This window comes from Carassius auratus, chromosome 29, assembly GCF_003368295.1.
Source record: "Carassius auratus strain Wakin chromosome 29, ASM336829v1, whole genome shotgun sequence".
Taxonomy (NCBI): domain Eukaryota; kingdom Metazoa; phylum Chordata; class Actinopteri; order Cypriniformes; family Cyprinidae; genus Carassius; species Carassius auratus.
The window spans coordinates 4,480,995-4,508,151 of NC_039271.1; the positions used below are offsets into that span (position 1 = coordinate 4,480,995).

Below are 27,157 nucleotides of genomic sequence, written 5' to 3' on the forward strand. Positions count from 1 at the left end.
TCCATCAGCAATGTAAATAAATAAATACATTTAAATAAATTAAAATGATAAAATATTAAATGTTGAAATAATACATAAATAAACATCCTTGTCCATTTATCGAAAACTATTTATTTTTGGTCAGGTCTTAATTTAATTATAGTAATTATCATATTTAAATAGCCACTCTTTCATACTTGGTGTGAAGTATTTTGTGCAAAGATAAAAAATAAAAACGTCTTTTAGCTGATTATATATGGGTTATATGTTGGGCTAAAATAAAGGTTGAGTACAGGGAACGATGTAATAAACGTTTTTGTGACCTTTAAATAACCATGACAAGAAAAACGTTTAAACGTTTCAGAAATGTTCCCACAACGTTTTTAGAATTTAAATTTGTCACGTGGGAAGCTGCTTAACGTCCTTACTGTTTAAATTGATTTTTTTTATTTCTAATGAAAAATCTCGGTCATATTTCAAATACTGAACAAAATACGTTCACATCTGTATAATAATGTTGATAGTTTAATTGTGTGATCCAACCAGGAACGTTTCTTCCTTCTTCCTGTAAGTTTCGTTTTCCCTCAGATTGAATCACTCGCAGTGTTCAGAGAATCACTCGCCGTTCGGTTCAGAAAATCAATCGCTTTTCGGTTCAGAGAATCAATCGCTGTTCGGTTCAGTGAATCACTCGATGATCTGGGGTGGGTGTTCAGAGAATCACTCGCCGTTCGGTTCAGTGAATCACTCGCTGATCTAGAGTCGCTGTTCAGAGATTCATTCCGAATCGCATATAAACTCTGGGTGGTTCGGTTCGGTTCGGTGTCAGAAATCATGGCGGAGGAAATGATCCTGAAGGTTTTGTGTGGGAATCACGGCTCAATGGAGTACGAGCGTCTTTTGGAAATTTCATACGGACTGAAAGAAATATCCGCGGATAATTCCCTGGATAAAATCCTCCAGCGCAGAGACATCTTCACCGTCATTCAGCGAAGCGAAAGCAAAGAGGTTTTCGCCCAAACTACCGTCAAACTGTGTAGAAGGAGCGAGTGTGTGGAGCTGTGTGGAGACCTCCACCTGTGTAAATATGAGCTGATGATGGGGCGCTGCAGCAGGTAGATCTGGGGCAAGTTGTCACACGATCATATTAAATCATGTCTCACTGATTGTTCATGAACGCGCACAAACACACTTTACTATCAAAACAAAGACAAGTTTGAGCTTGTAAATCAACAGATGTAACGTGTTTTTGTTTAGTTAAAGAACGATGGAAAGTGAAAACATAACGTCCCTCCAGTAACGTTAATGTAACGCGTTAGTTACTTGTTCAGAGAACATTCATAAAGTAACATTCTCGTAACCATACGGCATATATATATATATAATTAATTAATTTGGTCATTTATTTTCAAATGTATTTTAAATGTTTCAAAATATACAAAATATCCCAAAATAAAATTTGCTAAATTATTTTTCCAAAATCCTAGAATATTACGTTTTTAAATATGTAATGGCTTTGGGCCCATCTGTGACACTTAAGGGGTTAAAAAATGCAATTTTTTTTGTGTATATATATATATATATATATATATATATATATATATATATATATATATATATATATATATATATCTTAAAATATATGTTTAATATATGTTTCATTCAAAAATATTTTGCCCTAAACATTTCAATCCAAGAAATTAATAGATTTTTTTTTTTTTTAGGAAAAAGGTGATTTGTTGTCTATAGCACTTGACTTACATATGAATTACATTTGAATAAATTAAATATGGATCATCATTTCAAATGTTCCAAAAAATTATTATTACAATAAATTGCATAAACAAAATAATTGTAGATCTAATTTTGATCTCAAAAACATATTTTCTTGCATATGTAAATGATGAATGTGATAAAATGCAATGTTTTCTTGACATGCATATAAAAAATAAATGGATGTTTTGGACATTCGGACAGCATTTAGAATGAACACCTCCGTAGACACGGATTATTGTGTGTGTTTCTGAAGGCACAGCTGCAGTTACGGACACCAGCTGATGTCTGAACACAACGTGAGGATCCTGAGAGCTCATGGGATGATCCGTCTGAGTCGACAAGATCTGTGTGTGATGTTTCTGCAGTCCGACAGCGGCCTCCTGCCTCCTGTGAGCATCCACACGCCACACACACGCAGTGCTGCCAACTCACTCTCAGATGCTGAAGGCAGGACGATTGTATATAATGTGTATTCAGGATTTATAATAACTAAAAAAATCTAAAAACATCAAAGCAATAAGCCTCGAAGAAGCCATGGTTTACAGTGACTCTATAACAGCTAAGGGGTGTTGTTAAGCACGATGCGAAGTGGATAAAACGGTTACTACATATACGTAAGGTTTCAAAAAATCAAAACCGAGCAAATAAAGTATAATGATGATATTAATAACAACTGTATTCTTCCACCAAACAATGTAGCTCCTCAGAATCAGTCCTGTTTGCAACAAAGTGGTTGCCGAGCAACACACAAACGTAAACAAAGGTGTCTGTTACTTTGTAGCATAAGTCAGCTTTGAACGTGGCTCAGCCAATCAGAATCAAGCACTGGAACTCTTCAGTTTATAATAAAAAGGTGTTCTCATGAATGAAGAGTTATTATTGAACAATTGCCAATAGCAGTTTAACACACGTGATATGTGTACTGTTAGACACCTTTGATTGTAATTTACTTGTGCCCTTTTATCATTTGAGTCACAGCTGCTGAAAGTTGACAAAGTAATGCGTGGCTAGGTGCATGAAATATTTGCTGAGCTCGAGTCCAGCGTGTCGCTCTGTTCCTCAGGTGTGCACCGCGTACAACCGGCGTGGAAGCTGTCCGGACGGAGAGAAGTGCTCGAGGCTGCACGTGTGTGAGAGCTTCGTCAGAGGACGCTGTGGAGACACGGACTGCGGACGCTCGCACGATTTCCACGAACCACACGTGAGAAAAGTGCTGCGCTCCAGAGGAGTGTCTCAGCAGCTCATGAGCTCTCTGCCCTTCATCTACCGCAACATCCTCACGCTCAAGACCCTCAAGACTCAACCGGACCGCAGAAACACAGACGTCCAGCCTCACAGAAGCTCTGACGCTGGTATCATCTTGAGAAAATCATCTTTAAAGTTGTTCAAATGAAGTTCTTAGCAATGCATATTACTAATCATACATTAAGTTTTGATATATTTATGGTAGGAGATTTACTAAATATATTCAAGGAACATGATCTTTACTTAATATCCTAATGATTTTTGTCACAAAAGAGAAATTTATAATTGTGACTCATACAGTGTATTGTTATCTATTGATCCAAATACACCTGTGTTACTGATGACTGCTTCTGTGCTGCAGGGACACATATGAATATAATAATTATGCATAAACGCTACGTATTTCTCAGCTGTGACATTTGTATTCTGATTTAACATGTTCTGTTTCCTCTCCTCAGAGACTGAGATCTGTCTGTCGTTTGTCAGAGGATTCTGCGGAGCAGGTGTGTGTTATTAATAAAGACCTAAAGAGGTCCGGATTCAACCTGAATGTATCGATTTAGTCAAGTCACACTTATTTATTTATACAGCGCTTGATACAAGACAGAACCTCTTCTGATGTCACTTCACCTCATGAACATTCTAAAAAAGTTTCTTTTGTAACCTTTAAAAAAAAACAAATAGAACTGTCCGTGTAACGTTATATGAATATAAAAAAATAAACTTTAAATAACATTATGCTTGGGGTGAAAATAGAGTAAGTAAAAATGTAAGAAATATTTATGTTAGAAATGTTTTTCGTGACAAGTTCAACATCTTAGAATCATTTCTGCAAAAAAAAACAATTGTTTACATTTGATTGAGTTAGTTTTATTTTAAGTAACACGGATGTTTGTATGCTTGTGGTTTTAGTGAACAATAATAACCTCTCCGGTGACGTCTTGCACCGCACCAACCGGTTTTATGATCATTCCAGTCATATTTGAACACCACAATGTTGATTACAAATAAACACTGTTTAAAGTGACCGTGTGAATAGAAATAAGACACGGTGCTCTTGATAGAGTTGCAGGAATGCATCAGTGAGATTGTGATGTCTGTGTGTGTTTCTGTCCGTCAGATAAATGCAGTAAAACACACTGTAAAATGCCTTATAAGTGGGAGGTGAAGGTGGGCGGCTTGTGGCACGATTTACCCAACAGTGAACCGATCGAGCGAGATTACTGCCAGCCGTCCAACATACACAGGTAACCTTCACAGGACAAGACATCTGCTGCTCCGAACCCAACACATCTTCAAAACTACCAACATATGATAGAAATAGATCCTGAAACCTGCAAGATCTAGGTCTCTTCAACGAAAGCCAATGCAATCGAAATTAAATTAATAACCCTCAATACATACAGAAGCAAAAGCAGTTTAATCCAAGTCTTCTGAAGAAGAGACACGATCGTGTTCTATCAGTGAACTAAAATGAGCTCTACATAAAGAATAAAAGATTTAATTCGCTCTGTTTGTCATATAAAACTATTGCTTTATTTCTTATTCAATATGTTAGTCTTAATTTTTTAAATCGAGACTTTACTATATAAATAAAATCATATAGAATGTCAGAAGTAAATGAAGTAATTTCCTCCTTGCTTCAAAATTAAGCGAAAGGGAGAAAAAACTGTCCTTTTCATAACCTCATCGCCAGATTTTTTGTTTTTTGTAAGCTAATTTTAGGATATTTTTCAGAAATCAAGAATTAATATATTTTTATCGATTTAAAGATGATTTAGATTTTTGGACTGGAAATCAAAGACAAAAATCTGAAGAAAAATGTTTTTTATCGTAGTAATACTGTAGTAACCATAGTTTTTTTTTTAGTGCATTGATTACCATTTTGCATAACCAGAGTTTCCTAAAAAAAAAAAAAAAAAAAAATTGGGGGCAGGGGGGGTTATTTGTAGTAAAACCATGGGTTGAAATACACACAGAACTTCATCAAGCTGTAAAATTCAGAGATTTTAATCGTAACAGAGAGAGAGTAAAAAAAAAACTAACTAAAGCCACTTGGGCCCCAAACAAACTGAATTGGAGTCTGGATGTAAAGCCTGTCTGAGTGAAGGATGCATGCTTGTATGTATACAGTTCTGGAAACGAGCCGGTGTGCTTCGAGGAAATGACTCTGGGTCTGGACGAGGTCCGGCGTCTCTCCACGCAGTCGTCTGTTCTCCTGCCCGGCTTCGCCCTCACCACCCGCTGGAGCTGGTTCTGGAAGGACGAGTACAAGCGCTGGATCCAGTATGGCTCGATCGTACGTCACGCTCTGTTTATAGCGTGTGTGTGTGTGTGTGTGTGTGTGAGATCGGCTGATGATGCTGCTCCTCTCAGGCGGAGATGCACCGGTTGTCTTCGGTCAGCAGCGAGCAGCTGGAGCTCAGATATCAGGAGTATCTGCGGCAGGAGCAGGAGGACGCTGGGATCAAGTTCAGCGCGGGGAACCGCTTCTACGAGCTCGGCTTCACAGGTTTGCTTTGAGTGAGACCACCGTGCCAACCTTACTTGCTATCCAGCTTGTTAACTTCAGAAAGTTTCATTAATACGTGGTTCGTATTGATGATGATCACATTATATGTGAAGCTTGCTTCTGCGTCTTCCTCGTCTGTGTTTTTGATCAAATGATACTAGACTCGATCAGGAGATGTGTAATAGCGCCCCCTAGTGAATAACAGTGAAAACATGGAAAATTCTGTGTTTGGAAGTGAGTTAAGATAGTAGTAATAATAATGAAACATGTTAGAAACGTGTTAAAAGATGTTAGCAACATACTTAACATGCTAGCAACATGTTAGAAAGATGCTAATTCATGCTCACAATGTGCCAAACATGTTAGTCATGTGTTAAAATGTGCTAGAAACTTGTTAGTGTTAAAACATGATGGCAACAAGGTGGCAATGTACCCGATATGTTAGCCATTTACTTAGCATGTTCCTAACATGTTTTAACATTAGCATATTTCTAAGGTGGTTGTTAAAACATGTTTGCTACATGACAATTCTTGATAGTATAATATAAAACATGTTAAGAGTGTAAAAACATGCTATGAAAATGCTCATGTTAGCAATGTGCTAAACATGTTAGACACAAGCTAATTCATGCAAGTAACATGCTAATTTATCATTAAATTATGTTGAGAACATGTTAGTTCATACTAGCAACATGTTAAAACATGTCAGTAACATGGTAACTGATCTTATCAATGTGTTAAAACACTAGAAACAGGCTAGCAACATGCAAAAAAATGCTTGCAACATGCTAATTCGTCAACAACATCTGTAGCATGCTATCAACATCCTAATTCATTTTAACAACATGTTAATTAATGTCAGTAATGTGCAAATAATAGTTAGCAATGTGCTACCGCATGTTAGCATAGTGTTGACATGCTAGCGACATGCTAATTCATGTAAGCCATGTACTAAAACATGCCGGCAACATTGTGATGCAAGGTAAAACATATTAGCAACATGCTAATTCATGTTAGCAACATGCTAATTCATGTTAGCAACATGCTAATTCATGTTAGCAGCATGCTAATCAATTTCAGCAATGTACAAATAATGATTAGCCATATGTTACCACATGCTAGCATAGTGTTTTCATGCTAGCTACATGTTAATTCATGTAGGCCATGTACTAAAACATGTCGGCAACATTGTGATGAATGTTAAGAACATGCTAATTCATGCTAGCACAAGTTCCTTGCAATGTGTTAAATCATGCTAGCAGTGTGCAAAATCGTGCTTTAAACTTGCTAAAGCATGTTAGTAACATTAATTGACTTTAAAACAAACTTCAATCTCTTCAGAGTTCATTTTAAACTTTCAGAACAGTGTTTTTTGTCAAGCCAACATCACAAGAATGTTCACAAAGCAGTCCTCATCTAGTTACTGCTAATCTTGTGCACAGACATGAAGCAAAGAAACGGGGTGAGCGGCACCGAGAGGCCTGTGAGGCGGCGGCCCGTGTTTGTCTCGTCGCTGGACGTCCAGATCGCCAGAGCGAGGTGATGATGCTCTCCGTCTCCGGCGACGTTCATGTCAAGCTTCAGCCGGTTGTTTTAGTGTTCTTCTGCCTGATCTTGTTTTCCAGATGTTGCGGATCCATTAAAACTTGTTTTTCGAAAGGCGTTCCTGGATTTTGGGACCAAAATGCCGTTCCTGATTTCGGATTTCAGGTTGGGATTTTTGCCTCGTCACACTGCAAAAACATTTTTGTCTTATTATGATTATTAGGGTTTGAAGTGCAGGTTTATCAGTGCGTCCGATGCACTTTATCTTGAGAAACTGATTTCTTGAAGTTTTCGGTGCATGATCTCTTGTTTCTCTACAGAGAGTGCGTCTCCTGCCGTCTCACAGGGATTACGTGAGAGTCCACGAGCGCTTCACACAAACTCTGAGGGGGTTTACCGTCCATCGGATCGAGCGTGTGCAAAACAGGGAACTCTGGGAAGACTTCATGATGTGGGTATCAGAACTGATCATCTGCCGGAGATCATCCATCTTCCAGTTTGCATAAACATGGATTTTTCCACAGAAAAAAGGAGCGAATGAAAGTTACAAACAAGCAGGAAAAGTTTGGCGATCGGCTGTTATTCCACGCCACCGAATCGTCTCTCGTCGAAGATGCATGTCTGAGAAACATTGACTTTGAGACGTCGGATTCAGCACCGTATGGACGGGGTATATAGATATAATTTGTTTTTGGATTTCTTTACTGATCCCATACTTTCGAGCGGCAGTGTATGTAGAGTTGAAGCTTTGTTCACAGACTTGTCCTCCGTTCTGACAGGGATCTACTTCTCGAAGGACTCCAGGTACTGGATGGAGCGAGCGGACGGCTCTGACGTGAGGCTGATGTTCGCCTGCAGGGTGCTGGTTGGGTTCTACACCAGAGGAGCGGCTCATCTCCGTCATTCTCCGGCCAGAAACACTGACGGACGTCTCTACGACAGCTGTGTGGATAATCCTCGAGACCCGGCTGTGTTTGTAGTGTTCGACCGGTGTCAGATCTACCCAGAGTTTCTGATTAGCTTTGAGGACAGTAACGAGTGTTTCCTGCCTGAGATCGCTCGGGTCCACACGAACGAAGAGCAAAGCGACTCCTGCAGGAGAACAAGCTCCATCAGTTCTCTCGAGGGTCCACAACACACTTCATCCTCCGACAGAACAACAGAACCGCTCATCACGCTCTCAAGATCAACATTAGACACACACGTGGGCACAAACACTGCACTTCCTGTCTCAGATGAACTAATTTCCACTGCACTTCCGGTCTGTGCTAAAAGTGACTCGAATGCACTTCCTGTCTCAGCTGAATGCATTTCCATTGCACTTCCTGTCTCAACTAAAAGTGCCTCGAATGCACTTCCTGTCTCAAGTGGTAGTGTCTCAAATGCACTTCCTGTCTCAAGTGGTAGTGCCTCAAATGCACTTCCTGTCTCAAGTGAAAGCGTCTTGATTGCACATCCTGTCTTAACTAAACGCATCTCCACTGCATTTCCTGTTTCACCTGAGGACTTTTCCAATGCATTTCCTCTCTCAGCTAAGTCTATTTCTTCAGCACTTCCTGTCTCAGGGAAATGCATTTCCACAGAGCATCCAGTGTCAATTAAAAGTGCCTCGAATGCACTTCCTGTCTCAAGTGGTAGTGCCTCGAATGCACTTCCTGTCTCAACTAAAAGTGCCTCTAATGCACTTCCTGTCTCAAGTGAAAGCGTCTTGAATGCACATCCTGTCTTAACTAAACGCATCTCCACTGCATTTCCTGTTTCACCTGAGGACTTTTCCAATGCATTTACTCTCTCAGCTAAGTCTATTTCTTCAGCACTTCCTGTCTCAGGGAAATGCATTTCCACAGAGCATCCAGTGTCAATTAAAAGTGCCTCGAATGCACTTCCTGTCTCAAATAAAAGTGCCTCGAATGCACTTCCTGTCTCAAGTGGTAGTGTCTCGAATGCACTTCCTGTCTCAAGTGGTAGTGCCTCAAATGCACTTCCTGTCTCAAATAAAAGTGCCTCGAATGCACTTCCTGTCTCAACTAAAAGTACCTCGAATGCACTTCCTGTCTCAAGTTGTAGTGCCTCAAATACACTTCCTGTCTCAAGTGAAAGTGTCTTGAATGCACATCCTGTCTTAACTAAACGCATCTCCACTGCATTTCCTGTTTCACCTGAGGAAATTTCCAATGTATTTCCTCTCTCAGCTAAGGGCAAATCTTCAGCACTTCCTGTCTCAGGGAAATGCATTTCCACAGCGCATCCAGTGTCAATTAGAAGTGCCTCGAATGCACTTCCTGTCTCAAGTGTTAGTGCCTCGAGAGCACTTCCTGTCTCCAGTGTTAGTGCCTCGAGAGCACTTCCTGTCTCCAGTGTTAGTGCCTCGAGAGCACTTCCTGTCTCCAGTGGTTGTAGTCCTGTGTCTCTGAGCTCTTCAGTGTCGTCCTCTCATCAGCGCTCTGGAAACTCTTCAGAAGCTGCACACAGCAGGAAACCTGCAGCGCAGAAGAACAGCTGCAGTGTCATGTGATCCGTACTGGTGCCACAAAAATGATTTTCATACTTTAATGTCTTTGTCTTGTTTTCTATAAACATCTGAACGGTCTTGAATCAAGATGCATTTACAATTAAAATAGCTTAATAGATCAAATGTAAAAAATTTTGTTAAAACAAGCAAAAGTTTTTGTTTATATGATATATGTACTGTTTATTCATTGTGTCACACACACACACACACACACACACACACACATATACATATATATATATATATATATATATATATATATATATATATATATTACATATTTTGAATATGATTAATCATGACTAATTGTTGCCCAGCGCTAAAAATAATCTTAATACAAAGGCTAAACAAGATTATTTTTCTTGCCCCATTGGCAGATATTTATGCTTGTTTTAGACAAAATATCTAATATCTGCAGCACGTTACATAATAAATCTTGATTCTAGAATTTTAAGATGTTCATGCTAGAAAACTTGACAAAAATACTAAGCAAGAAAACTTTTATTTTTTTTGTGCAGTGTATTCGCGTGTCATAACATGTGCTAAATTACTGCACTGTATTCAGTGAGAGAAATAATATTGAGTTCAAAGTCTTAAGTTATTAATGGAAATGTTTCAGGTTATCAGGATGTTTATGCATGTCATATAGACATAGCAGTTAATTATTGATCTATATGACCAGACACCATGCATGTCACACTGATACTGAAAAGCTTTCCTGATGATTAGTGAGGAAATCATCTTATAATCTAGTCATAACTGCATGGTCACAGCATTTATACACGTTCAGGACTAAAACACTTAGGTTTTGTTGTTGACTTCTGATATTTAGTTCTGTCCTGGTCAGATTTGGTTTGGTTTCTGTCAATTCAAATGCAATAAAAGCTGTCACCAATCTGCTCTCTGGTGTCTGTGGTCTTTTTATATTTTACTTTACATGTATGCATTTGTTAGATGCTTCTATTCACAGCGACTTACCTTGAATATTAAGGTACGCCTAATAAGTAATGCATTTGCATCCTAAAAATGTCATAGTTTGTTCTGGCCTTGCTGGTGGTTTGATCGCGTCAGGCGACATTAAAGAACAGAGACTGTCAGAATTTAGTGCATCGTGGGATTTTCTTTCTTTTTTTTTTTCTTACATTATTGTCTTTTGATTGTTCATGTGTTTCTGTTTTAGGATCAAAACAATCTTCTGAGTCACAGAGGTGCTACAGGAGTCCACCAGAGCTGGTCTCTGATTATTTTATTATTTAAGCACTAATATAAGAATTTTATAAAGTAGCAGTTTTTAAATGTGTTCAACTTGTGCAGTTCCTGAGCAGCTCGTCCATCGCTGCTCTGCGCCTGCGCGCGTCTCATTAAGTATTCATGAGGAGGGACGCTCGTCCAATCGGTTGCGAGTGAATTAATACTGAGCGCGAGCTGCAGCTGGAGTCGGTGTTACAGAGGTAAGGTTAATATTGCTGTCTGTGAGGGAATCTCTTCATATATCCATCTATTTTTTTCTTCAGGTCTTACAACATACTTTATTCATTTCTGCTTTATTTAGTCCTCCCTTAGGAAAATATCTGAAAAAATAGTCTTGTATCCAGTGTGAATAAACGAGCGTGTATTTTATTTTTGTGCTGGGAGCCGTTAGGCTTCTTCGTGTGTGTGTGTGTGTGTGTGTTTGAGAGTGTGTGTGCGAGAGTGTTAAGAGAGTGTGTGTGTGTGTGTGTGTGTGAGAGAGAGAAGTGTGTGTGTGTGAGAGAAGTGTGTGTGTGAGAGTGTTTGTGAGAGAGTGTGTGTGAGAGTGTGTGTGTGAGAGAGTGTATGTGTGTGTGAGAGAGTGTGAGAAGAGTGTGTGTGTGTGTGAAGAGAGTGTGTGTGTATGTGTGTGAGAGAGAGTGTGTGTGTGTGTGAAGAGAGTGTGTGTGCGAGAGTGTTAAGAGAGAGTGTGTGTGTGTGTGTGTGTGAGAGAGAAGTGTGTGTGTGAGAGAGAAGTGTGTGTGTGTGTGTGTGAAGAGAGTGTGTGTGCGAGAGTGTTAAGAGAGAGTGTGTGTGTGAGAGAGAAGTGTGTGTGTGAGAGTGTTTGTGAGAGAGAGAGTGTGTGTGTGTGTGTGTGTGTGTGTGTGTGAGAGAGAGAGTGTGTGTGTGTGTGTGAGAGAGTTTGTGTGAGAAGTGTGTGTGAGAGAGAGAGAGAGTGTGTGTGTGTGAGAGAGTGTGTGTTTTAGTTGAAACTGCTGAGAAATTGTCGTTTATGAGTTTTAAATAATTAATAAAACAAATAATTTACACAACATTATTTTGAAATCACAAAAAAGTAGAAGTTCTATAAATCTAGCACTCAACCCTAAAGAACATTACATTATTATATAATAATAATTTTAATAAAAATGTGTATATAAGCATGTTTATTTTTTTATTATTTTAACATATTGCCCCTAAATGTAAGGAGCAGTGAGTGTGTTTGTCCACTAGAGGGAGACGGTCAGAGCGTTTCCCTCCAGACACTGGGCTACACTCACACAAGTACACCAGATGATGTCTGTATCCGTCTGCTGTCCATCCGTCTGTCCATCCGTCTGTCTCTCTGTCTCTCTGTCTGTCTGTCTGTCTATCCGTCTGCTGTCCATCCGTCTGTCTGTCTGTCTGTCTGTGCATTCCTGAGTGCAGTCAGAGTGTCTCTGAGAGACGACGGGCTGCTTTTCAAGCTCTGTTGCTCGGTGTGAGGAAAAACACACACTCACACTCAAAACACACTCGCGCACACACATATACTCTCTCTCACACACACACTCACTGTCTCTCTCTCTCTCTCGCTCTCTCATCTCCATTTTCAAGCAACTCTTGCACTTTAAGTTTGTTTTCATCTTATACTCTGAACAATTCTTTTATTTGATGTTTCACTTAGTGCGTGAGAATATGTGTGTGTGTGTGTGTGTATGTGTGTAGAGAGTTGTGCTCTAGAGAACTGTAGAGCAGTCTGCTAGTTGATTAACGAGGATCCTGTGCTGTTTTTCAGGGTCAAGTACTTCAGAGGACAGAAGCTGAATGACGAGTATGAGATCCGTGTGGAGCAGGTGTGTGTGTGTGTGTGTGTGTGTGTGTGTGTTCTAGTGTGATTCTCCTGTGTTCACATGTGTGTTTCCAGCCCAGCGTCTAGACGGCCACTGTTCCAGCGCTGATAGCATCTCTGACTTTACATCTGTGAACCATTGTGTGTGTGTGTGTGTGTGTGTTTACTGAGCTCTGCTCTTCAGAGGAACAAACACACACATCATCTTCATCCTCATCATCATCCTGCTCCTTTAACAGGCCGAGGATATTCATGATCAGTGCTTCTCTAGCAATAGCTTTTTTTTCATTGTTTTATTATTGTTTGTTTGGTTGTTTTTGTTTATTTGTTTGTTTGTTTAAGTGGACTTAAGTTAAGATTTTACTTTATTTATTTATTCAAGGACAATAGTTATTTGAGTTAATTTATATTTATTATTTAGTTTATTGGCACTCTATGATTCTTTAATTAGTCTCTTTAATGTTCTTATTTATTTGTGTTAAGTCATTTAATTATTTGTTTAGTATTAATTTAAGATTACTTAATTTGACTTCTTAAGGTATTTAAAAATTGTTTATATGTTTATTTATAATTTATTGAAATTAATTCATATTATCTTATTTTACTTTGATTATTTAATTGGAATTTAATTATTGTATGTATTTTATAATTTATATTTATAATTTCTTTATTATTTATGATTTTTTTAATTGGACATCTTAAAGTTTTTAGTTTGTTTTTTAGTTTATATATTTATTTATACTTTATTTTAATCAGTTTATATTTATTATTTAACTTTTTTTACTTCATGATTATTTAGACATGATTATGGACTTATTTCTTAATTTATTTTAGTTAAGTAATCAATTAATTTACATTTATTTAGTATGACAATGATTTTTAATTAGACTTCTTAAAGATTATATTTATTTATTTATTTAAATGTATTCTTTTATTTTTACTTTATGATTATGTCATTGGACTATTTCAAGTTTTTATTTATTTATTTAATATTCTGTTCTATATTTTGCATATTGACAAGGATTTTTCATGCCTCGTATTTCATTCAAAGAGATGATGGAGTGAATCGTGATTCTGCTGATGGTTTAGTGCTCGTCAGTGTTTGTCTTGCCTTATAAGGTATCATCTAGTGCTCAGATGTGCCCTCAGTAGGGACCAGCCAGATCACACACACACACACACACACACACACACACACACACTAGATGTTTGTAACAGTACATGAAGCAGTACACTGATAAAACACACAGATCCACAGCTGGAGTTGAGCCTCAGTCGACCTTCATCTGGACGCTGTTATCTCCGGCTCTTAATAACACTCCACAGAGACGCTTTGTGCTGTTTGTGACGTCACGCTCCGGTAGCGTGTTTGCAGTCTTGTGAGCTCCTGCTGTTTGTCCTGATGTTCTTCTGGAAACATCTGCTCAGCAGACCACAGTCCACCTGAGCTTCATCTGCTGCTGGACGCTCCATGTGTTTGTGTTTGTGTCCTCCTGACCTCAGAGCAACTCCAACTATATTTACAACCAGAAAAACAAGAAATCATGGCTTCATAAAAACAGTATTCATATATGCATTTAATTCATTAATAATGAATTAAAATGGAAATTTATTTATTAATTAGTACTTATTTTGATGAAATTATTTTTATTATTTATTATATTATGACTTTATTTATTTCTACTACCCAAAGATTTTAATGGAAATTCAACCAACAAAAAAATAATAAATGTAAATAATAATAATAATTTTTAATTAATTAATTCTTATTTTAATGAAACTATATCTATTATTTATTAAATAATGACTATATTTATTTCTACTACCCAAGGATTTTAATGATAATTCTAAAAAGAAAAAGAAAAGACAAAAAATGGCAAAATTAAAATAATATTAATTATACTTTTTTATTGTTCATTCATTCATTCTTATTTTAAATTACATTTATGATTTATTATATTGTGACTTTATTTATTTGTACTTCCAAATTATTTTAAAAACCAATTAAGAAAGCAAGCAAAAACTTTAATAATAAAAATAATAATAATACAAATAAAATATATATTTTTAATTCATTTTTATTTTTATGAAATTATACATACTATTTATTATATTTTGACTTTATTTGAAATCCTAAAAATTTTTAATTAAAACAAAAAAAAATTAATAATAATACAAAAATAATAATAATAATGGTCTTTTCTGTTTTCATTCATGTGACTTTATTTATTTGTTTATTTTATTTATTTATGCTCCCAAAAAGATTTTAATGAAAATTCTAAAAAGAAAAAAAAAGAAAATTACAAAATTGAAATAAATAAATATTTAAAAAAAAGGAAGGAAATCTAAAATAAGTGGTTATATTTGTGCTGATGACATTATGTAGAGATGCAGTTTACAGCATCTGTGATCGCTCGCTCTCGGTTTGTGTGTGTGTGTGTGTGTGTGTGTGTGTGTGTGTGAGCGCTGGTCATGTGATCGGGTGAAAGGCACCTTGCATTCTTCACCCTAATGACACCCATTAGCTTCAGCTCCAAAAATACCTGCCAGTTTCCAGATGAGATCATAATGCCAGAGCAGAGCGTGTGTGTGTGTGTGTGTGTGTGTGTGTGTGTGTGTGTGAGAGAGAGAGAGAGAGAGAGAGAGAGAGAGAGACTGTTTGGAATGACTACCATTGGTCTCAGACTAATGTTGAAAAGTGAAATGCTTCAGAAAGAGTCTTTTCAGCTCACCAAAGCTACATTTATTTGATAAAAAATTAGGGGTGTGTGATATGAAACGTATACGTGTCTGTATATTAGATGTGTGCAGGTCTTAAAGGGACAGTACGCTTATTAAATATGTAGCCTACTGTCAACATAAAGGTAATCCTTAATTTCTGTCATTATTTATTCACTGTCACGTTGTCCCAAACCTGTAACTCATTTAGGTTTAATATATCTTTGCAGTGAGTAAATGGTGGAATAAAAATAAAATACTATAACCACTCACTGCTCTTGACTGAAGACATTTAATACAGTTGCTTTAGGAATCAGTTCATCCAATCAGAGCTCCGCCTCCGAGCCAGCGGCCAATCAGAGCTCCGCCTCCGAGCCAGCGGCCAATCAGAGCTCCGCCTCCTAGCCAGCGTCCAATCAGAGTTCCGCCTCCGAGCCAGCGGCCAATCAGAGCTCCTCCTCTGAGCCAGCGGCCAATCAGAGCTCCGCCTCCGAGCCAGCGGCCAATCAGAGCTCCGCCTCCGAGCCAGCGGCCAATCAGACCTCCGCCTCCGAGCCAGCGGCCAATCAGAGCGTCCGATGCGTGTGTCCTCTAGAGATGCACTTATGGCAGCACAGCTGTGTTCAACATTGATAATAATCAGAAATGTTTATACATGCTCCGCTGTATTTTCAGCATCATTCCTCCAGTCTTCAGTGTCACATGATCTTCACAAATCATGAAAATATGATGATTTACTGCTCAAGAAACATTTCTGATTATTATCAGTGTTGAACACATTCATATTTCTGTGAATAGAGCATTCAAAAGAACAGTCTTCTGCAACATTATAAATGACTTGCAATTACTGCACTTTTGATCATTAAAATAAAGAGTTCCTTTCAAAATCATATCTGTCCCAAACCTTTGAACTCTAAGCTTTGTCCTTCGGATTATTCACCTGATTACAGTTTGAGAAACACTGATATTAAAGACACATCTGTGCAGGGCTGAATCTCTAACGCCTCTCGCTTGAAAGATGATTTTTAGCAGATGTTGGAAACTGAAAGCATGTTTAACAGAGACAGAAGAGTGCCATGTTCTCCAGCACACACACACACACACACACAGTTTTTCTGGATCTTCAGCATGTGTGAGAGGTGGCCGTCCTTTGGTTCCTGCAGGTCATTATAAAGTCTTTATCAAATAATAATGAAGCAGATTTAAGGCCATACACAGTTACACCACAATCCAAACTTGTTTTGTTTCTTCTATTAGAAGTCTCGCTTGCTTTCAGACGAACCGCATGAAACCGGTTTAAACTGAAGAGCTTGGTTTTGTGATTGACTCTGAAGATTGTTTCAGTGCAAACTCAGACTAAACAACTCGTGAAGAAGACAAAACACACTGTTATCAGAGTTTCTCATGATATCACGTCACAGAACCGCTCTAATGCGGTAAAAGCCCTTCACGTAAACTCAGTTTGGGAGTCGAGTGAGTTTTGATGGAGGAGGATGAAGACAAACCGGCTGTTCTTTATAATAATGAATCTTTCATGTGTTTGATCATCAATCTCTACCAGACTCTGGGTCCAGAAAACTTCCCATAGCAATGGATGCACTGAAGTGAATGGGTGCCGTCGGCTGATCAAAACATCAGAATAATCCACAGCACTCCAGTCCATCAGTGAACATCTGGAGAAGACAAAACCTGAATTATTGTGTGTTTATCAGACTTTCATTCTGACGGCACCCATTCACTGCAGAGCATCCATTGATGAGACACTGATGCAATGCTATTATCAGCACGAATAATTATGACACGAGAGTCACAGAGCCGTTTCCCAAAGTTTATTATAAAAATATAAAACAAAGAAATTAAAAATCGATTCGAATCGATTGAAAAATGGTCATCTTTCTCACACACACACACACACACACACTCACGCGAGTCTCTTCGGTGAGAGTCAGACGGGATGTTTGTGTTACAGACAGAATATGTACATGTTATATAAACGGTTCAGAACGGAGCAGAAATCAAGAGAGAACAGCGATCTGATTCACATCCGGACCTGACTTCCCCGTCAGAAACACTTTAAACACACACATCTAGAAAAGACGCCTTTATAATCTTTGCTTTAAAGGAATACAAAAATACTAAATCACAATTTCATAGCTTATATCATAAACAGCGAGAAGGAAAAGAAGAGTTTCTGATTGGGCACGATCATAAATAGATACTGAACAGTATAAATCTGGCACACGCACATATACAACAGCAGGTATCATATTGATCAAATCATGTTTAAAAAGCAGTACATCACTATAAAAGAGCAGGGTTTATTGCGTTCATAAATTACTTCATGTTTAATCTGGTTAATGAGGACGGCTCCAGGATGTACACCAGCGGTCAAACGCTTCTGAACAGAAACAAGTCTCTTCTGCTCAGCGAGCTTGCATTTATTTAATACTAAATACTGCAGAAAAATTGTTAAATATTTTTACTGTTAAATCATCTGTTTTCTGTGTGAATCTGTGTTAAAATGTAATTTATTTCTGTGATGATCCGCTGTATTTTCAGCATCATTCCTCCAGTCTTCAGTGTCACATGATCTTCATGCAACATTTTTTTTTAAAACAGTTAAGTGCTTTTTTTTTATTTATTTTTTTAGATTCTTTGCCGATTTAACATTTATCTGAAATAAAAAGCTTTTGTAACATTACACGCTCTGGAATTCCGAAAGCTTCTTCTATAATGCTTCAAAATGATTATAAAGACATTCATAATGTAAGTAAATCAGCCTGGAGTAATTGAGCGGCGCATCACAGAAATAAATTCAAATGTAGCAGATATTCACACAGAGAACAGTTGTTTTAAAAGTAAAAATATTTCACAATTATTCCAGATTTTACTGTATTTAAGATCCAATAAATGCAGGTCTGGTGAGCAGAAGAGAGTCTGGCCGGTGGTGCGCTGGTCTAAGGCTGGTCTCACGGGTCGGTGGTGTTGATGTTGAGCTTGTCGCGAGCGCTCATGCCTCGGTACCAGCTGCAGTAGCCCTCCTTCTGCTGGACGCAGGCGTAGTTTCGGGACTGATAGCCGGGGAAGCCGAAGTGTGACAGCATGTCCGTCCACAGACACTCGTTCTTGGACGTGACGAAGCAGGGCAGAGAGTAGCACGGCTTGATCTGGAGGCACATAATCAGACTGTGTAACACAAGCAGAGCTCGGACTGGTGTTCACCGTTACCCATGATGCATCAGCACTCACCCTGCAGTTACAGCCCAGCTGATAGCGGTGATTGATGCCCTTCTTCTGCGCCAGAGACAGACGCTCCCATCGCTCGTTGAAGTTACACAGCCCTGTGTACAGCTTCCCGTCGTGAACGCGGCCTGCACACACACACACACACACATCAGTCTCTGTAGGTCGTGCGGTTCACATTAGTCGTAGCGCTCTATATTTAAGCGTGTGTGTGTGTGTGTGTGTGTGTGATGAGCTCCAGAAGAACAGGTGTGTGTCACATGACCTCCGTCACACACAGATGAAACACTCGACTTACAAATGAGGACAATGGAAGCCATTTATATATATATATATGTATGTATTTATTTATTTAGAATTATTTTTTAATGTTTATATTAAAAAGCTAAAAAATAATAATATATATTTTTTATTACCTTTTTAATATGTTTATATTAATAGTTTTATATTATTCATATTTATAAATATATTGTTTATTTATATATAAATAATATAGAATATATATTTAAAACAAAAACAAAGGAAGGTTAAAAAAAAATCCCTTTTTAATATTATGTATTTTTTTTATAATTTTTTATAATTTTTTTTTTTATGAACTATATTTAAATATACACACATATTATAATATATATATATATATATATATGTGTATTATTACATTTGAAATATTTATATTTATAAATGTATATTACATATTTAATATTAATATAAATATAAATCATATTTTTGTTATATACATGTAAATAATACAATATATGTTATACATTTTTATATATATATATATATTTTTTTTATCATTGTATTCACTTATTTTTTTATATAATTTCTACACACATTGATCTTGGAATTTAAAATGATTCAGCTATTTTATATCTAATGTGTGTGTGTGTGTGTGTGTGTGTGTGTATATATATATATATATATATATATATACACATAGTATGCATCATTATCTATTTATATTAGCCATTAAAAACTCCTAGCAAAGCATTTATGATGTGACATGTATTATACACAATCACACACACACACACACACACACACACACACATACACATACGAATATATGAATATATAATATGTGATAATAAATCGTTTGATGCTGTGACTGGCTGTGTATCTTGAGTAATATCTGAGTGTTGTTAATGACTGGTCAAATATTAACGGTCTGTTAATGAGCAGCAGTGTGTGGTCTCAGGTGAAGATGATGATGATGAAGGTCGGTCTCTCACCTGTGATCAGGTACTGGTATTTGTTGATGTCCAGCTTGACTCCACACATGCTCTCGGACTCGTCCGTGTAGACGTACTGCACGTGCTGGATCTTATCGAAGCCTTTGTACATCTGCAGCAGACCAAACAAACACACGGTGAGGAATCATGGGATACGTGTTCAGTCTGCTGCTGCGTCTGATGTGCTGCTCTCACCTTCATCTGTTTGACCGTGTAGCGCAGGGTCCCGAACGGACCGTCGTCCAGCAGCTTCTTCCCCACCACTTTAGCTCTGATCACTGCACACACACACACACACAGGTTCATGAAGAGCACAACACACAGGCTGCACAGACAACACAATCCCAGAATGCACTGCAACAAGTGGAACTAAACATCCAAGCTGCTCAGAACTAGAGAAATGCAAAACAAATGTGCTTTTTTTATTGATTAAAAACATCTCAAATCAAATTATGAATGTTATCACCCGATATTTATGAGTGTGTGGCCATGACTAAAAACTACAAAAGGAATTTAAAATATAATAATTGATTTTAAATAAAAACAATGTATAAGTTTGTAATATTTATTTTTTAAAATTTATATATTAATGCATTTTAAATATATGCATAGGAATAGCGATTTAAAATATGAATCATATAATATAATCATCAAAATTGTAATTTAAAATAAAACACAATGTATGATCAAATTCATAAAAAAAAATTTATATTTAATTTTCCATATATTTGAAATGTATTTTCTGAAACTTTAATGATATTTATTTTATTCTGAATAAAATATCAAATTGATATAATTTATATTTTAACATATTAAAAAAGAAAAATCTATATTTTAAAATACATTTTTTTGTTTTGTTTGAGCTATTTTAGTGCTTCGATTTAAAATAAATGATAGTTGTGGTTAGAAATGACGACCAGCTGACATAATACATTTTTAATATATGATAAAATAAGTGTGTGTGTATAGCAGGATTTGTGTGTGTGTGTCTGAGGGTTGGACAGACGCTCGTGTCGTGAGGAACTGGTTCACTTCCTCAGAGACGCAGCAGAATGAGGTCGTGTCAATACGAGCAGAATCTTTCCCAGAATCCCCTGCAGCGCTTCCCATCGGTAACCCGACCCAGCCGAACAAACGCCGAGCGTCACCTGCTCTGAGAAACGCTGCTGGAGTTTCCTTCCCAGAATTCTGTGAGGCGCACATTCCTGAGAGCGAGAGGAGAAGCTCTTTCCTCACATCTCTTCACCTGATTCAACCATCACACACTTATTATTTGCAATAGTAATTAAATAATAGTTCATTTAAAATTAAAAATAAATTACAATACAAAAAAAGTAGACTTGTTTTATTTAAACTATTTGCAAAGGAAACACTTCTCGTTATCTCTTAGTTTTAATAAAATAACTAAAATTTAAATTAAAAACTAATCCAAAATATTAATCTAAAGCTTCTAAAATGTAAGAAAAAAATAAATGAATAAAAAAACAGAAATCATAAAAAATACAAATATTAATAGAAATAATAAAACATTATCCAAAATATTAATCTAAAGCTTCTAAAGCATTGACAATAATAGAAATGATAAAAACTAATGATAAAAAAAAACTAAAAATGAAAAAAACAAACTTGAATTCAAAATATGGATAAAAACTTATAATAACATTAGTTGACAATGTAAATACTATGTATTATGCACTTCCCATTATTTCTTAAATTTATAATTTTATGTAATAAAATAACTTAAACTGAAAATAAAGAAAATACTAATAAAAAAAATGACAAAAACATAAAAAAACTAAATTAACTAAACTTAAAATGAAAATAACAAATAATACAAAATATTAATCTAAATCTTCTAAAGCAATAAAAATAAAATAAAAAAAATAGAAATGATAAAAACGATTCCAAAATTTGAATCTAAAGCTTCTCAACCATAAAAAAAATTATAAAAAATACAAATATTAATAGAAATAATAAAACATTATCCAAAAAATTAATCTAAAGCATAATATATAATAGAAATTATTAAAATAAATTATAATAAAACTAAAATATAAAAAAACGAAAAATGTCAATGAAAATGCAAAACTTTACAAATAAAGCTCTAAATATGCGTAAAAACTTTAATGACATTAGTTCGTAAAGTAAATACTAATGTATTATGTACAGTTAATAATAAACTAAAGCATTATTAAAATCAAATCTTTTATCTGTTAATATTATTTACTGGACCTGCGTGAACTGTTGTGTTTTTACAATCTAACTTTAAAGAAGATGAATAAATACTGGAGCAAATGTGTTGCTCTTTGTTAGCTAACGATGCTTAAACTAACGAAGGAAACGTTTTCGCTGTAAATAAAAACAGAACGGACGTCTCCAGAGTTTCAGAGGTTCAAAGGTCGTGTGAGTGAGTGTGTGTGGAGCTGCGCTCTGATTGGCTGTGAGACGCTCTTCTGGAAGTCTGTTTATGTAACCCATTTCCTAACTCAGAGTTACTGTACCCTGTGTGTGGCCTCCATCAGGCCCTCGCGGCTATATTTAAGAGCGTAACCCCCACAGATGAAAGCCCGGAGCCGACTCATGAATATTCATCTGAGAGAAGAATCGTCCTCCATCAGACCTCGTTCTGCTCAGAGACTACAAACACTGCTAAACATTTACATACGGTTTCTACTCTTTTCTTGTCATCGGCGCCGATAGTCTCGTGGTTAGTTAGTGTCAAAATAATCCACAAATAAAGCCTTTTTCACTCAGAAAGTGAGTATTACCCAAGATAATCCACAAATAATGTTTTTCACTCAAAACCTAAATATTTTGCCAAAATTATCCACAAACTGAATATTGGCAAAATTATCTGTAAATAATGCTTTATTCAGTAAAAAAAAAAAACTATTTTGCCAAAATATCCACAAATAATGCCAAAATAATGCGCAAATGATGGCTTTTTTCCACTCAAACCTAAATATTTTGCCAAAATTACCCATAAACAATGTTTTTTCCCTTCTGAAACTAAATATTGACAAAATTATCTACAAATATTATTTTTTAACTCAAAAAATTTATATTTTGCCAAAATTATCCACAAATAATGCTTTGTTTTCCCTCTGCAACTAAATATTGGGAAAATTGTCTACAAATAATCCTCTTCACTCAAAAAATTGCCAAAATTATTCACAAATAAAGTTTTTCTTCACATTTAGAATTTCAATGTTGTACCAAAATGATCCACAAATACTATTTTTAGACTCAAAAACTTTTTTTTGTCAAACTTATGCACAAATATTCTGAAAAAAATCCACAATTTTTTTTTTTACTCAAAAACTGGATATTTTGCCAAAATTATCCCCAAATAATGCTTTGTTTTCCTTCTAAAACTAAATATTGGCAAAATTATCTACAAATAATCTTTTCTTCGCTCAAAAATATGACCAATATAACAAAATCATTCACAAATAATGTTTTTCTTCACTTTTAGAATTTCAATATCTTGCCAAAATGTTCCACAAATATTTTTTTTTCACTCAAAAACTTTTTTTTGTCAAACTTATGCACAAATATAATACAAATATTCCTTCTTTTTTTTTTTTTTTTTTTTTTTACTTCAGAAACTGATTATCGGCAAAAATGTATCCAGAAATAGTGCTTTTTTAACTCAAACACTGAGCAGCATGAGCTCAGATCAATAAAGCACACGGTTAATCATCTCTGAAAACAAACACTAAACCTGTGCTTACTTTGTCTTTATTATTTAATGGATGTTTGAATAAAAATAGTTTTTATTACTAGTTATATAATTAACAATTGAATATAAAAAGCCTCACCTCAAGTTTATTTGAATGTTAATTATTAAATAAACTTACTATAAAAAAATTTTCTTTTCGATTTCAGCTTTTGGCTGTTATTTTACAATGTTAGATTATTGATTCTATATATTTCTGTGCATTGTTAATGTAGGATCATTTGTCTATCCTCTACAGCTCTCTGTTACCCAGCAGCCATCAGTTCATCTGTCACACATGGCATCAGAAAGCAGTGAGTTGCTGGAGGAAGTCTGGCGAGCGGCCAGCGATTCAGACACGCTCACAATAGCTGCAGTCTTTGCCTTTCATACAGCATGGATACCACCAGCACAGAGCCAAAGTCACATTTTATGGGACATCTCAATATCTAGTTTATCCACAAACACATCATCAGTATGCAAGTCATACGTGGCCTCTTAACCAGACGCTCGGGCTCGGGTTCCTCGCTCATGAAACTGTAGCGCGAGAGAAGCGTTAGATGCATTCGCTCCGAGACGACGTGCTAATGTCGCACAGCTTCAGTTAGATAACGTGTGGAGATGATCGACGGGTGGTTAATGACGGCGTCTCAAAAGAGGAAAGTCACTTCAGAGATGCAGCAAGTTGATGAATGATTATCAAACACGAATGTGGATTTCGAATGTAAAATCAATTTTGTGATTTCAAGCTGACGAATGTTTTCAGGACCACTGCGCACCCAAATCTTAGCAAAACCACCAGGATTTATAATTACTTTTATTTAAAAAACTGAAGAGTTCCGGTGCTTGATGCTGATTGGCTGAGCCACGTTCAAAGCTGACTTACAGCTACAAAGTAACAAACACCTTTGTTTATGTTTGTGTGTTGCTCGGCAACCACTTTGTTGCAACGACAACTGATTCTGAGGAGCTACATTGTTTGGTGGAAGAATACGGTTGTTAATAATATCATTACAAATTATTTGCTCGGTTTTATTTCGTGAAACCTTATGGAATAACTGTTTTATAACAGCAATAAGCCCTGTGAAGCTGTGGTTTACAGTGAATTGAGCGCTGTTAGCTGTTATATATTCACTGTAAACCACGGCTTCTTGGGGCTTATTCTACTGTATTTTGAAATGGCTTCATTTTCAATGTTTATGACCATGAACTTTTAAATCTCACTTTAAAGGCCATTCATAATTCAGCAATGACTCGTTCTAATTCTGTAAGAATATTGACGTGTAGAGCTGCACTATTCCAGATAAACTGACAATCACACTGTTTTTTTTTTGGTCTCGAATTGAGATCACTATTTTCCCACGATTCTGAACTTAACAAAACTTGATGTTTATTTATTTATTTATTTTTACTAGAGGCTCTGGCAAAATATTAATTGCGGCAGTCTATTTAAAAGTGTTTAATTTGCATGCATTATTAATATATATATATATATATATATATATATATATATATATATATATATATATATATATATATATATATATATTTAATTAATTAAATTAAATTAATGCTTTTAGCAGATGCTTAGCGACTTACAGTGCATTCAGGCAATCAATTTTTTTCACAACCTAAAAAAAATAGCGCAATGCTCTACCAATTGAGCAACAGGAACACTATATATAATATATTTAATATACCAATTTTTGATATTCAAATTATGAAAAAATGGTTTGAAAATGAATGAATCTGCGTTTTTGAACGAATCTCTTGAATGAATGATTCAATGACGAATACTTTTTTTAACAGTCACAATGCAATTGCACAAACGTTATTTGAAGCGCCAGTAACTTTCAATTTGCTCTATTTTGATCGCAACCCTAAAATAAACTTTCATAATAGTATTTCTATGATAATATGAATGACGGTAAGATAGAAATAATACTTTGCGGTTCAAAAGACTAGCTATTTTTTTTCCTAAACATGAGTCTCTCTTTCGTTGTCGATTGCGGGAGCAACAATATCATTTAAATCAATTTCAGAGCATTTTTTTTCTAGCTAAAGAACAGTGAAAACATTGTCAGCCAATCAGAATCCATCTAGTTTTAAAGCACGCACTGCATTGAAGTTAACAGGACATAACTGCAGTGTGTGCTTATAATAAACTAAACGTTATCGTTCATTGGTGTGTTTGCGAATATATTTATCGTAATAGTTATCGTTCTCACTGGAAGTGCATACTGCAGTTATGTAGAGTATGCATTGAGCACTCAAATAGACTATCCTTGTTATCTTTTATTTTCTTTTTAATTTAAAAGTTCAAGTTTTAGTCATTTTAACACATCATCTTGCTCCACTTGCCTTCATTTAACCCTTCATTTAATCGGAGCATTAACCCTAGATCTACTCTGTTATTTACCGCCAGTACGACAGAAGAACATCATCTCTAGAAGCGTTCTCGCGCGTCTGTTGCCATGGATACCGCGAACTCTTTCTTCGCGAACTTTCGCGTCTGAGTGAAAGCGCGCAGTGACGCACTTGTCTTCTGGTTGTTTCTATTTGACGGATTGTTCGTGTGAAGCTGTAACGCAACGACAACAAACGGGAAAGCGCACGCACACAGTTACATAATGCATTAACCATACTGTCATCAAACGCGTGCATTACGAATAACTCCTGCTGAAGAGCTGTAATCGCTCAAACACACACACACACACTTGCGTTGCTTACCGATGTCGGAGTGGCAGTACGCGTCCTGTGGATGAGACATCGCGCACGAACACGCGTCTGACGCTTGGTACATCAGACAGACGAGAGAGAACAGCAGGAGCGCGAGCAGCATACACGGCTTCATTCTGAAGTGAAGGCAGACTAAACTGCTGTCAGTTTGCAGCGAGACACATATAGTGCGCCTTTGGGCGCGTCACGGGCGAGCGCTGCAGCCGCCGACCAATCACAGCGCGCGCCGATTAACATTACAGGCGCATGACGTAATGGAAGTGACCTCATAATGATGTTTTTCGCCTGTTTTCCACAGTGAGGCAGCAGACTGAGTGGAAAGTTCGCATTCATATCATGTTATTACACTGTGGCTTTAGAGGCGAAGTCATCAAAACCAGCCCCCCCACCCTCCCACCACCCAAAAAAAAAAAAAAAAAAAATCTCAATGACTCAGATTCAGTGAATGACTTCAGGTATCTTTCCTTCATCTGCTTCGCCAGTCTGAAGGGTCTTTGTTGTTATTAGTATGAAAAATATTAGCAACAAAAGGAACACAGATGGAAGTCATGGTTTTATATAGAAATTATAAACAAATGCATTTCACATATGCTAAAACTATATTTTAATAATATATATATATATATATATATATATATATATATATATATATATATATATATATATATATATATATATATATATATATATATATATAACCAAAAAAATACGTTTTTCTTCAAATGTGCCATATGTTAATGTATTTTATTGGAATGAAATATACAAAGGGCAAAATAAATATATTTCCCATAGTTTTTGTTTTATATTGTTTTTGTTATTTTTTATTATTTTCTTTTATATTTTCTTCTCAATTTTAGTTAAAGAAATATATATATAT

The 27,157-nt window shown here is 36.2% G+C and overlaps 3 protein-coding genes across 7 annotated transcripts in view; 2 read left to right on the forward strand and 1 right to left on the reverse strand.

The window, feature by feature from the left end:
• The window catches only part of LOC113048471 (B-cell receptor CD22-like), a 1,131,192-nt gene that overhangs the window by 174,712 nt on the left and 929,323 nt on the right, over positions 1-27,157 (forward strand). The window lies entirely within an intron of this gene.
• On the forward strand, positions 627-9,697 carry LOC113048458 (poly [ADP-ribose] polymerase 12-like). Of its 3 annotated transcripts, XM_026210267.1 has the most exons (13): positions 627-1,094; positions 2,009-2,144; positions 2,819-3,107; positions 3,459-3,503; positions 4,121-4,247; positions 5,134-5,299; positions 5,377-5,512; positions 6,955-7,051; positions 7,138-7,222; positions 7,378-7,508; positions 7,582-7,727; positions 7,837-8,691; positions 9,022-9,697. In XM_026210267.1, exons 1-13 carry the CDS (start codon positions 814-816, stop codon positions 9,570-9,572), a joined length of 3,045 nt encoding a protein of 1,014 aa, XP_026066052.1. In that variant the 5' UTR covers positions 627-813; the 3' UTR covers positions 9,573-9,697. The 3 variants fall into 3 exon arrangements, with proteins under 3 accessions (XP_026066052.1, XP_026066050.1, XP_026066051.1); XM_026210265.1 differs by having other exon boundaries at positions 630-1,094; positions 7,837-9,697; XM_026210266.1 differs by having other exon boundaries at positions 959-1,094; positions 1,957-2,144; positions 7,837-9,697.
• Positions 17,163-26,471, reverse strand: LOC113048553 (metalloproteinase inhibitor 3). Its single transcript, XM_026210429.1, has 5 exons — positions 26,272-26,471; positions 20,019-20,101; positions 19,824-19,935; positions 18,598-18,719; positions 17,163-18,515 (listed from the first exon to the last, which is right to left on the reverse strand). Exons 1-5 carry the CDS (start codon positions 26,393-26,395, stop codon positions 18,318-18,320), a joined length of 639 nt encoding a protein of 212 aa, XP_026066214.1. The 5' UTR covers positions 26,396-26,471; the 3' UTR covers positions 17,163-18,317.